Source organism: Mus caroli, unplaced genomic scaffold (assembly GCF_978045245.1).
Source record: "Mus caroli unplaced genomic scaffold, Mus_caroli_1 scaffold_2, whole genome shotgun sequence".
In the NCBI taxonomy this organism is placed as follows: Eukaryota; Metazoa; Chordata; class Mammalia; order Rodentia; family Muridae; genus Mus; species Mus caroli.
In genome coordinates this window covers 54,757,239-54,770,326 of record NW_028227257.1, presented here as the reverse complement: position 1 = coordinate 54,770,326, position 13,088 = coordinate 54,757,239, and the positions used below count along the sequence as shown (strand labels likewise).

The window sequence follows — 13,088 nt, the reverse complement described above, 5'->3', positions numbered from 1 at the left end:
AATGGGACAAGAAGGAGAATGTCAGCCACTGTGTATTTAAAATCCAGAGACTGAATGATGACAACAAAACCAGAACAAAAATGTATCTTCGGTATCTTCTCACACTCTCAACTATTAGCGTGGTCACGGAACTGAATAATAACGCAAGAAGACAAGACCATGGCGACTCTGTGGACAGTGTTCTCACGGCTAATTCAGATTAGCCGCTACTTGGCCTACACAGAGGCACAGCGTGGTCACTGTGCTTGCCACCGGCCAAGGCCCAACTCCTCTGTGTAATTAAGGGATCTGAATGCTAACATACTTATGGCTAGAAGCAAATCCCTCCCCTCTGGGTGCTCTTCCCCATTCCATGCCGAAGCTCTCTGGGTTTAATGTGATAACATAAACACAGGCAGTTCACACTCTTAATAACCATTTCCTAAGCTATCCCAAGGTAGTGCCTCAGGCAGCAGCGTGGCAGGCAGCACCGAAGCACCCCAGAGTTGCACTCAAGGCTGACTGCTTTCTAAGAGAGGGAACTAGTTGGAGGTTGAAGGGACAAGAAGGCTTGCTGAACCACATACATCGGGTTAGGAGCCAGTGGCGTGGTTTTTCACAGTCTGCTTGGCTTGCACGGCCCATGGTGACCTTGGAAATTCACATGGTGGCAGTTCCTCCCTCAGCTGACTACAAGATTCTAGGGATTGTCGGTACCTGTTAGATCACCCTCTCCTGAGATGAGGGAGAGCCTAAGAGGATCTTCCATGGTTTGACATTCCTGTCAACCACTGAGGTGACAGAAGAGCTTTCCCCTATGGACCTTTTCCATGCAAATACCCTCAGGCACTAAAGCACAGATATGAGCCAGAAGTTAGTGACAGGGGCTTCCGGTTTAGCTTCCGCTAAGCCTCACTGCTTCAAGAAACTGTGTTTCTTTAGTGACCTTCTCCTAAACCCATGTCATTCCCCTGAGAACAAACACTCTCTAGAGATGCTCTTGGTGCAGAGGGGAAAATGTTAAAGCCAAGAACTGTGTGCAGTATGTTTTTGCTCACAGTATGTGTGCACTGTCATCTTTTACAGCTTTACTGACACACATCTGTCTTATAAATTCAACGTCTATGAGAAAAGCACTTTGAAAAATTAGTGTAACCAAGGACAGAATATACGACTGTAGAGTTTTATGCAGTCATTTTGTTCCAATGACTATTTGAAGTGAATTAGAGGTGTATTTAACTGGTTTTTGACAACATACAGATAGTCTGTGAGTTATTCCCAGCCAAAGCAACCTTCTCCTTCCAGTGGCATCCTTTATGGCCTTTAAAGTCTTCCCTTTAGCTTCTTATGAAATTCATTTCAAACACTTTAATTTCAAAGGTTATTTTTATTTACAAAGCACTGAAAGATCATACTTAGGATAATTTTTAATGGATTTTACTTAGGAAGGAGATGAAATAACTGAATCTTATGTGGACGCTCACTAACTGCTTGGGTTGGTTGTTTGGTTTAGCCCTAGCTTTATCTTAGGAAAACAGAAGTCAACTGCCAAGCTACCTTACGATAATAGTGAAAGAGTAAAATCAACCACCTTCATTTCAATAAGTTACATTGTTTTCTTCCTAAATGTATGCCAGCTTTATTTACTCTAATACCCTTCCTCCTCTCTCCTGCTGGCTCTCTTCTTTCTCCCAAAAGGCCCCTCTTTCTGCCTTCATGACATAAACATTTCATGACTTTCTCTCTCCTCCCATCTCACCAGCCCTTTCTACTGTTGTATATCACACACACACACACACACACACACACACACACACACACACACAATTTGCATATGGGAGGCAGCTCAACATATTTCAATAAACTATTTTTTCTTTATGAATCTAAATAATTATATCTGCATAGGACCGTCTAGTTTACCTAGGGAAATTTATTTTGTAGGTCAGAACACTAAGAATTCCTTGTCCATATAATCTCATTTTATAATTATTTTTATTATTATTATTCTAAGTCTTTTTCAAATACTTAAGTGGGCAAAGCTATGCACACATAACTAATCTCTCCCAAGTCTTTCTGCCTGTGAACTGGGCAGCAGAGTTTTGACTCACTTGGCTGGTTGTTTTTCACTAGTCATGCCACCTAAACTGTAGAAAAAGACTTTTTCCCTAAGGTTGAATAAAGAAAGCCATTTAAGAAAAGTGCACCAGAATCAACATGTGGGTTGTGAACACAATTTACAAATGGCCTTCTGGGGAGCTGTTGGGAATATTCAGGTCATCTGAAAGTTATTTACTTTTACACTGTGTAAAATTCTGCTTTTCTAATAGTCATCTCCTGCAAAAAGCAAGCGTCCTGAAACGGCATGTATTTCCAGGAGTGTGACCAGGACTGAGGTGGGGTGGTTCCTACAGAGGCACATGAACTGCTTATGGCAAATAATAGTGAGGATAGGGAGAGTAACATATGCCTAGACACTGACTAGCCTCTGCCAAGACCCCAGCAGGGTCTACAAGATTTCCCTGGGACCATAACACAGCCTTTCCTGGTAACTTATAGGAAAGCAAGGCCCTTGGATGGTGGCAGAAGGCTGGCAGGATGAGGCACCTCCATGCTGCCACTTACCTGAATTCTGTGCAGGACACGGCTGGCAGGGCTCCCCAAAGGCATACTCGGTGCTGGCACAACAGCATTCCGATTTGGTAACAGCGCCAAACAACGGCTTCACGCACTGGCCTCTCCTGTATCCTCCGTAGCACGTGCTCCGCATGTGTGTGTCTAAATGGGAGGAAGTAGCCATCATTGGACTGTCGTTTTAAACAGATAAAAGCCCCACACTGAAGCCAAAGTTGCCTTTTTTTCTCCATTGCCCTGTTCTAAGCCACAGAGAATGCCTGTGTTTTCAGTGCTTGACAATGAGAAAAAAATTAAAACTAATAAAAAAAATAAACCTCCAAAAACCCATTAGGGTCCAGAGCAGTGGGAACCAATGGCCAACGTCAACCAGTTTCCTCTGGTGATCGTAGTAGAGCAAACTGTGAGGCCCTTAAGTGCTGCGATTATTTTTCATTCATTTTTGTCTTCCTTAGGCATGCACAGAGCAGGAACTTTATAAACACTGCATGAAGGCTGGATCTTACATGGTGATAAATAAGACCTTTATTAGAAACGGGGCTTACTAAAAAATAAACAGGCAGTTATTGAATGTCTAAATTGGGTCTACTTTCCAAAAGGGAGGAAGTTTAATCTGTAAAGGTTCATTATATAAACCTGCAGATGTTGGTCAACTGAGCTGTGTTATCTCTATCTCTAGAGGAGGAATTTCCAGCTTCACCCAATCCTCTCCTAAATCAAAGGGCTTACTGAGTATCTTTTTAAGAAATAATTTGGATAAAAGTCTTGTTATTTAACAAATCTCAAAGCCGTGTAAAACTGTCATTGCATGCTTATGAATTATCCACATTTCTGTGGCATCATGCACTTCCCTTGGACATTTAATTCTCTATTAAAATGCACACCATAAAATGGTATACATGTACAAACCAGTTCTAAAGACTTTTATCCAGAAAAGAATGTGGGAGAAAATTAAAGACAGCTATATAGTTGGGGCAGAAAAAAAGAGAAGAAAAGATGGGGACTCCCCCAGCCTCTCCTTTACTTAACATTATCTTTCTATTTCTAACATGAGGGTCCAACTTATTCAAGAAGAGAAATGGATTTGTTAAATCATTGTTCAGTAGAAATCACTGTATCTCACCTGCTAGGGTAGGACACATTTGTAATTGATAAGCATTAATGATTCTGGGAGTATTGATAATAAATCAGGCTGTGGCTTTTTTCTTACCAACACACACACGTCCGTCTAGACCCACAGCCAATCCGGGGAAGCATTCGCATCTGTAGGAACCATCCGTGTTCACACAGCGTCCGTTCATGCAGATCCCAGGTGTCTCACACTCATTGATATCTGCAGCATGAGGAAGCATTTCATTAACACCATTGAACACGTTCACTATGGTAACACTGGAACATGGGTACCGTGGAAAACGATACTCTACGACCACAGCGGCACGCTATTGGGATGCTTGCTCGGTGTTCTTCCGAAGACAGGAAAGAGAGAGGTCAGCCAAGCTTGGGACTTTTCTATTAAAAGTCATCTTAATAGAACCCTCCCAAGATACCTGCTAGAAAATACAAGAACACAAAAGGCAAGCAGAATTGGTGTAGGGAGGAAAATAGCCACTAGAAGGCAAAGGACACTGGGTAACACATCCCACTGTAGCCATGCCTGGATCTAGCTTGATATACACTGCATCTTTGACTGTGCTGGGAAGCTTTTCCTTTCTGCAGTCAACACCCAGGTTGGCACCACTGCTAGTACCAGCCTCTCCTGAGACCCCTGGGACATTTAACAAGAGGCAGACATTAATTAAATGCCAGAGGGAGCACTACAGAGACAGAACAGAGAGAAATACAGGGTGACTTTGATGACAGCCCTTGGTCAGAACAACACTCAAGGACACTAGAAGTTTGGGAAAATCTTTTTAAAGCACTGCTGAGTATTTTTAGTATCATATGCATATCCTTAAGTATTGTCACTGAGTTCACATTAACAATAGTAGAGAATTCTCCCATTAAGAGTAGAAAGGGTACCCAAACTGAGTTTTGAAAAAACAAGGATGCTCAGAACCAAGTCACTTTCCAACAGTCCTTTTACAATATACAATAGAGCATGCAATTATTTCCTTTCTCCTGACCTTAAAAAGGCAAATTGAGAGTGAAGCACCTCTGTGTTTTACTTAGCTTGTGTTATTTGGCATAAAATACATCCTGGTGGTCCAAGACTTCATGTTCAGACTGTATTAAAAACAGCAGTTATATTTAAGAATGTGAACTCAGATTGGTTCATTTGTTTCAGGCATCTTTTTGGTCAAGCAGAGACCAACAGTATGACAGTGAAGACTATATTCTAAACAGCAGCCTGAAAGGCTTCATAGTGGAACATGAAGTCTCTCAACTGGCAGAGGCTCTGGTAACAAGGCTCTCAGCCATCATGTGTTTGTGGCTTCAGGATGACAGATGAAGAGAAAAATCTCATCCCACAGCAAGAGAAACATGACACAAGGAAAAGCAGCATATGGTGGCTGCCTTCTCCCCCTCCCCCAAGTGTGTTTATCTGAGCTCTGTACACTAGGGGAGAACGATGAGGCCAATGATACAAACTGATCTCCCTCCTCTCCCTTCCCCCACTCTTTCTCCTTCCCTCTTCTCCTTTCCTCCTCTCCTCTTCCTCCCCTCAATACAAAATGCTGAGTCCAGGTGAGCAACTATCAGTTCTTCCACACGATTGAGTCAACAGCACTATTTACATAAAATCACAATTTCCATGATCATCAACGGCTTCAGAGCCTACATTCATCTTTGAGGTCATAACGTCCTCTGAAACAGCATAATTTAATGCCAAGAGGCTGCCACTTTGGTCACCATACCTCAGCTTTCCAAATAGCCCAGTAATCAGTCACGCCCTTCCCATTTCTTTCCCACATGTACAGTATTTAATTTGCACACCCTGACACTTTATCTTACTGCAGAATGTCACAAAACTCTCTTCTCCATGTCAGTTCCTCCTGGCACAGAGTTCAATGTGTACAGAAACCATTTTCCTACTTCAAACTTTGAAAAGAGTCAACTGTTTGTTCTCTACTGAAGATGGATTTTCACAATATTACAAGCCACTAGTGTGAAGGTCACAGGGGATGCAGGTAAACGGCCAAGAGCTGGAAGCTCTTTAAAGGTTGGAGAAAGTGCACACCTTGCCAAGAACTGAAGACATACAAGGCTTTCTTCCACGGTACCTTAACCAGAGCTGGAAACTAGGGACAGTCAGAAGAGGTGCCCTGTGACTTTATGCTGCCTTTGCAGTGTCCTGGGCTACATTTCTGCAGCAGATGCTATGAACAGGGGCTCCTGGCCACTTAGTAGACACCCTGGACTGACACTGCATATAAGGATTTGAGAAGAATGACTCCAGTTGGTATCTTGCATCTACATGTAACAGCTACTCATTCCTGACTCTATACAGCAGCAAATAGGAACAAAATTGTCTCCAGCAACTTTTGTTAGAACCCCATACAGCACAAATGGAACTTCCAAGTTTTGCTTACAATACTTGAAGCAATGAGATTATTTTCAAAATTATCAGGCTACCCTGACTCCTGGTTTACTTTTCTGCTTTGTCCTTTATCTTCCTCCTCCTCCTCCTCTTCCTCCTCTTCCTCCTCCTCTTCCTCCTCGCCCTTGACTTACATAACTTGGTAAAGCCTAAATTCATTGTTGTTTCTTATGATAGCTAGATGAACCAGGAAGGGATACAGCACCACAAATAAGTCAGCGTTCCCCCCCACCCCCAGGGGAAGATGGGATGAGTTGGGTGAAGGGCATGATCAAGAAGCATCACCCCCAGCTGTCCTTATCCCCAGCTGGAAGGAAAAGGCAGAACTCAGCTTTATCAGAAAACTCAGAGCCATCAGAACAGATTAACGCTTCAGCTCCTTAAACGACACACCTCAGCTGATTCCGGGCCCCTCCAGAAGAACCCAAATGCTTTCTCTGAAATAAGACTAGCCTTGTTTCACTAACTGTGGCTGTTTGGACAGCGATACATAAGAAGGAATACCAGTCAGGTCTCCAAAGCAGGGCCCCGGGGAACTCTACATGGGGAGAATCTTCCAGAAGCTGTAGGGAGAAGGAAAAGCGGGCAGCGAGCATACTTTTGTAGCACCCACCTTTGCAGTAGCGGCCATCTGATGCCAGTTGGAACCCAGGTTTGCAAATACACTTGAAACTGCCATCTTCATTAATACACATTCCGTTTAGGCACATGTTTCTGATGCTGCACTCATCCATATCTAGAAAGAGAGATAGGCAATGTCTTGAGAAGAAGAGGAAGGCAGGCCCGGATACAACGCTAGCTTTTCACATTTCTGTCTCAGTTTTTGTTAGTATAGCCTAAGGCTAATTTTCATCCATATGATAAATACAAAAAGAGAAGTCATGTGAAACAGGTGTCGAAAATTCAGGTTGACTCTTTTGACAGGGGATAGTGGGATCCTTTTGAAGGTCACTGGTCCCCAAACCAAAAGGGGCGCTAACGACTTAGTTAGCTTCCTTAGTTCCCAGCCTTGTTTCTGAGAAACTGAAACTGAAACAAAAATTAAGGCTACTGGGAATAAAAATGTATTTAGACTAAATCTTGGTTCATTAAAAATAAAAATGACCATAGAGAGAACTAATATGAAGTTGGGTGGGTAGGGAGGGGAGGGAGGACCTGGGAGGGGCTTGAGGAAGGGAAAGTGTGGTCAAAATACATTGTGTGAAATTCTAAAAACAGTCATCTAAAGAATAATAGAAAGTAGAAGAAAGCTTGCCATTTCAAGCAGTTTGAAGTAGATATTGCAGAGCTGGATATGGTCAGTGCTAGACTCGCCTTTGGGATCCAGCTGAGCTACTAATATTTAGGTCCCTTTGATCACAGAGACAGTTCCTAATTTCATGGGCATGCTAGTCTGTGAGCAATGAAGCTCTCCTGGGAGGCCTGCACCTCTGGACATGACCTGCCTTCGCTCACAGGCTTTTAGTCAAACTAAAACAATTTATGGTTTTTCTTTATTTCTTTTATTTAAAAAATAATAGATTTGACCCTAACTGGGAATTTTGGCCTTAAGTTTGTGGATTGAATCACCGAGATAATATTCTGCCAAACATGTTCCTAAGAACAATTTTGAAATTCTTTCAACATATTAACAGATTCTTGGGATCTTTCCTAAGGAGGTTGGAAAACACGATAAAGAACATTCTTTAGTTTCTGCTGAAGGCCCACAATGTGGAACCTCACCCACAGCACTCATACATATTCCACAGGGGAAAGCCTATCACAGGATGACTTCAGAAGTCAAGATAAGAGGCTGGCTCTCCACACCCCTAGTTCTTCTCAAAACAATTCTCCATGCCCACCCATGGTTAGGGGGCTTACTGCCTGGCAGGCACTTTGCACAAAAGATTTATAAGTGACCAAAGAAGATACAGGCATAAACACTGTTTTGTGGTTGTTTTGTTGTCGCTATCATATAAAACTCCACAATATGCAAATTCTGATTGCATAGAACTCAGAAGTAATGGCACATTCCAAAAGAGCGTCATCACCATAAGGTACCTTCAAACATGCACTGCTGCTAGTATGTGTGACTGATTGTAGACAACGTGGAGACTTAGGTTTGCCTTTCAGAAAGAAATATGTGAAACACTTTTGACAGTTCAACCTTTCACACAGCGCTTGACTCTGTCTTGTTCAAGACTCTGAATGTGGAACTTGCAGTGTGAGGGGAGCGGCCTTGTAGGCCCGCCATTACCTTCACAGTTCTTTCCGTCCCGCGTGACATGAAAGCCCGCATTGCATACGCAGTGGAAGCTGCCGTCTGTGTTGATACAGCGACCATTGTTGCAGATCCGGCCATTCTGAAGACACTCATCTATGTCTAAGGTTAAAATTTAAAAAGTATAAAAGTTAATTTGGAAGGCTTGGAATTACTCTCTTTCTAACCTCCATTTCCAAAGGTATAACCTTAATCTAGGATTTCAACTGTTTGATAACATACATCATCATCTGTGCATACAGGATTATCAATGTCAGAAAGATAAGAGGCAGAAAAGAACTTAGAAGTCACATTTACTCTGACTTTTTATTAAGACTGTTTAGATCTCAACTATATGAAGAGAATCAATTTTTCACCATTTTTCTAGAGAATTTATTTATATTGAACTTTGGCTGACATCACTTCAAACATGATTCAAAGTAAATCTTATAACAATATCAGAAATAATAACAGAAACATTATTTTATCTTATTTTTGAGATATTTCTCAGTTCTTCCTAACAACACTCCACATAACTACAAGATGTCCACCTGCCTCACAGCAGTTCTGACCAAGTATAGTTTCATTGAGCAGGCATATAATTTTTAACTTAAACTTTATGACTATTCTAGCTACCAAACAAAGCTCCTGTGGAGGGTGTTCCCTCTCCCACTTAATGATGGTGATGATGATGATGACAGGAATGTTAAAATGACATAATCTACTTTTTTATTTCATTATTAAAACCCCACACCTGGTAGACATCAGGGTAGCCTGGCTCTGTCCCTCCTGTCCTAAGGACTCCAAATGGATGAACATTACAGAGGATGGCAAAAACACTCTTGTCCCTGCAGCATACAATCATTCCTGCTTTCTGTTCCCAGAACAACAGGACTATGAGGAGTTGGTTCAGAGCAACCCTTCCATGTTGAGTGGAGGCCCTGAGTGCGAGCATCCTGCACACCCTAGCGAGGAATGTGCAGTTATGGCCTGTCCAGTTATCCTGTCTGCCCAGCGTCTGCACGGTGTCTGTGGCTGACCCTCCTACGCATTCTCTTTCCAGGCTGATCCCACAGCGGTTTCTGTGTGAGCCATTGGACTAGCTGAAGCAGTCTGGGCTTTTCTTCTGTCTGATCTTTGTGCCAAACCCCTCTGAGTTCTTCTTTTTTTTTCTTTCCCTTTATTCTTAATGCTCACTAAAACCTGTCCTGCTCTACAAAGAAAAATAGCAAAAATCCACATATTCTTGAACCGATTTTAACATTCTATAATTTTTTCTGAGGTTAAAATAAACAAGAAAAAGAGTTCATCTTTTTTTCTCGCTACTTTCAGAATGTCATGGGGGATCCAGTGCATTTCTAGAAATCTAGACAGCATAAAAGCTTATCACTCAAACTTGCCTCCTGGTGTTTCTTTCTCTTCTGTCCCCTTTGACCCCAGCATAGCGCCTGAGCTGAAAGCACAGCCTCCTGGATTTCCCTGCAGAGACTCTTGTCCTCCAAGCACCACAGGTGCGCCCTTACGCTTGGTAAGTTTCACAGCATGAAGGATATGGTAGGGGAGCCGCAGTCATCCTCATCTCTAACCAAGCCCCACGTGGAGGGTAACGGCCTGGCCCTAACCCCGCAGGCCCTTGCTCCAGCCAATCCCTGCTCTACAATTTGTTATAGCTTATGAGCAGCCAAGCCCTTAACAGTAGTTTCTTCTATTGAGAAATGTCCAAGACACCACTGGCACTCACATTACGTTAACTAACAGCTGAAGCAGTAAGAAGATTCTTAAATCAGCTAAATACTCAACCTATTCAGATTTTTTTATTGGATATTTTCTTTATTTACATTTCAAATGTTATCCCCTTTCCCAATTTCCCGTCCTCAAACCCTTTATCCCATCCCCCATTCCCCTGCTTCTATGAGGGTGCCCTGCCACTCCTACCTCACTGCCCTGGCATTCCCCTACACTGGGGCATCAAGGGCCTCTCTACCTATTCAGATTTATGGTTCAGATTGTAGGCTGTTAATAGAATTGTGTAGAAAGACTGTGCTTCCAAGTTTTGGGTTTTTGTTTTCTCTCCATATTGACATTTTTGGCCTGGGTACCGGACTACAGTGATGGTGATGTGTCTCCAAATCTGACCAAACTCAAAGATTATGAAAGTCTTTCAGGGATGAATACCAAACCTGCTCAATTTACACAAAGGGCTTTTGCTAAAGGAGGCAAATAACCATCTTGTATTAGTAGATTCACATTTTTAAGCGGCAGACATCTCCCTACCTGCCCTGTGTTTAAAAACTAAGTGCTCGCTTAGCTCACTTATTTAATCTAGTTTTTCAGAATAAATGACACAATTCATTCTATGCTGAATATCTAGATAAAGCTCTCAGTTCTTTCTTTTTCTTTTTCTTTGTTTTGTTTTTGGGTTTTTTTTTTTTTTCCGAGACAGGGTTTCTCTGTGTAGCCCTGGCTGTCCTGGAACTCACTTTGTAGACCAGGCTGGCCTCGAACTCAGAAATCAACCTGCCTCTGCCTCCCGAGTGCTGGGATTAAAGAAGCTCTCAGTTCTTAAAGAATTGGACATATATCTTACTCATTTTCACCATAGGAACTTAATGCATGAATGCCATCTAACCAAAGGCATATTGAACAACGTAATAAATTATTTAAGGAATAAACACATGACCTGCCAACATGGACAGTCGGGAAACCTCACAAGATCCCACACCTACATGAAGAGCTACAGGGAATCAATGGCACCTGAGATGGGGACATTTTTCAGGGACAAGCCTCCCCAGCAGCCAGCCCTAAACACTTACAAGCGGGCAACACCACATGGACTGTGTGTGTGTGCGTGTGTGTGTGTGTGTGTGTGCATGTAAACAATAATTAAAGAAGAAGTGGTGAGTTTGAGAGGGGATTGAAGGGGCATAGGAGGATTTTGAAGGGGAAGAGGGAGAGGTGGAAATTATATAAACACTGTACTGATGTCCAAATTTCTCAAAAATATTATTGCTAATTTTTTATATTTTAGTAAAACAAAAAGAAATAAACCTGAGGGGCAACCTTGATGAGAAGACATTTAAGGTGCTTCTGAAATGTCAGTGTGTATACAGAAGGCGGGGGAGCCTGCCAAGGGCTGGCTCTCAGCAGCTGGCCTCAGGGAGGACTAGAGAATCACCATTTCAGGCAACCTTTAGGTGATATTGCTGTTGGCTGCCGGCCTCTGCTTGGAGCAGAGCCCCGAATCCTCCTTTCTATGGAGAGACGAATGCCATGTAATCCTAAAAGAGGCTTTCCCCAGTTTCTGCTACACAGAGAAACCACATCCCCTAAGTCCTGGGTGGAAGATGAACCACCAGAAAAAATAACTCAAAAGAAGTGAAAATAAGCTATTCTCCTGGCACACAGAGAGCTTTCAAAATATCTGGATGTTTGCCAGATTTTGTAGCAACACCTTCAGAGAAGTGAGGCTTAGAATAAGGCAAAACAAACAAACAAAACAAAACAATACCCATCAGGTGGTGTGGGGCCATGAGGCTGGGAGTGAGAGTAGGGGTGGGGGTGGGGGTGAGGGGATTAGCCTCTTGCATTTATGCTTCACTGGATTCCTTACAAGCCAAGCCTTCATCTGGGACAGACACACCCCAGCCCCCAAGAGCCTTACCTCTGCACTCAGTTCTGGTGAGTGTGCTCTGGTAGCCAGCTCTGCAGTGACAGGTGTATGAGCCCTGGTTGTTGATGCACTCTCCACCAGTGCATGGGTTCTTCTCACACTCATCCACATCTGTAAAACACAGCATGTCAGTGGAAGTGTGCACAATAGCTCACAAGTCTAGGGCTTCATAGGTTTCTTCACAAATTAAAAAACATTTTCCTTTAAGATAAGAAAATAGCAAAGCCGGGTGGTGGAGGGGCCCACTTCTAATCCCAGGACTTGGGAGGCCCAGGCGGATGGCCCTCTGAATTACAGGACAGTCTGGAGTACCTACTGAGTTCCAGGTCAGCCAACACTGTGTAGTGGAACCCTTTCTCAACAAAGAAAAACTCAGAAAAGAAAGGAGATTGCATAGTGACATATCTTTTCCCTTCCCACTACAGTATGCCACCGGATTCACCCATTTTAAGACTGGTAAAGCAGTTCGCCTGAACTTGTTCTTTGTGTCGTTTTCAGAGAGTATGAATATACTCTGAGATAACAAATACTGTTTTCTTATGTGATTCTGGCCTAAGAAAATTGAACGGACGGACAGACGCGAAAGTATAGGGCTCTTAATCCAGCTGCTAGAAGTCTGAGGCATGACAACTGCAAGTTCGAGACCTGCCTAGACAACTTAGTAAGACGCTTTCTCAAAAAAAAAAAAAAAAAAAAAGAGTAATAAACAAGTAAAAAGAGACGTGCACTAGGGTGTTGGTAAGGGGAGGGCACTGGCCTGGCATGTATGAAACTCTGCCTTCAACTCCCAGAACTAGGAAAAAATTAAAGACACTAAAGTTTTGGGTTTTTTTTGTTATTGTTATTGTTTTGTTTTTGTTTTTTAATACAAAGAAGGTCTGTTTCATGTCTAAGCATCTCCTGCTGTTTTATTAAAAATGTAAGAACAAAATATATGGAGATAGGTGGTTGTTTAAAGGGAGGTTCTCAATGACCACGTACTCAGGTGGTCTCCATAGCTTTAGTACTAAAGTACCGTGGTTGCTTTAAAT

The 13,088-nt window shown here is 42.6% G+C and overlaps 1 protein-coding gene across 1 annotated transcript in view; it reads right to left on the bottom strand.

Moving 5' to 3' along the window:
• Fbn1 (fibrillin 1) overlaps window positions 1-13,088 on the bottom strand; it is a 208,934-nt gene that overhangs the window by 77,065 nt on the left and 118,781 nt on the right. Inside the window, exons 12-16 of the mRNA XM_021156745.2 lie at window positions 12,049-12,168; window positions 8,385-8,510; window positions 6,762-6,884; window positions 3,821-3,943; window positions 2,602-2,754 (exon numbers count right to left, since the gene is read on the bottom strand). Coding sequence (XP_021012404.1) covers window positions 2,602-2,754; window positions 3,821-3,943; window positions 6,762-6,884; window positions 8,385-8,510; window positions 12,049-12,168 — 645 coding nt within the window. The remainder of the gene's footprint in view (window positions 1-2,601; window positions 2,755-3,820; window positions 3,944-6,761; window positions 6,885-8,384; window positions 8,511-12,048; window positions 12,169-13,088) is intronic.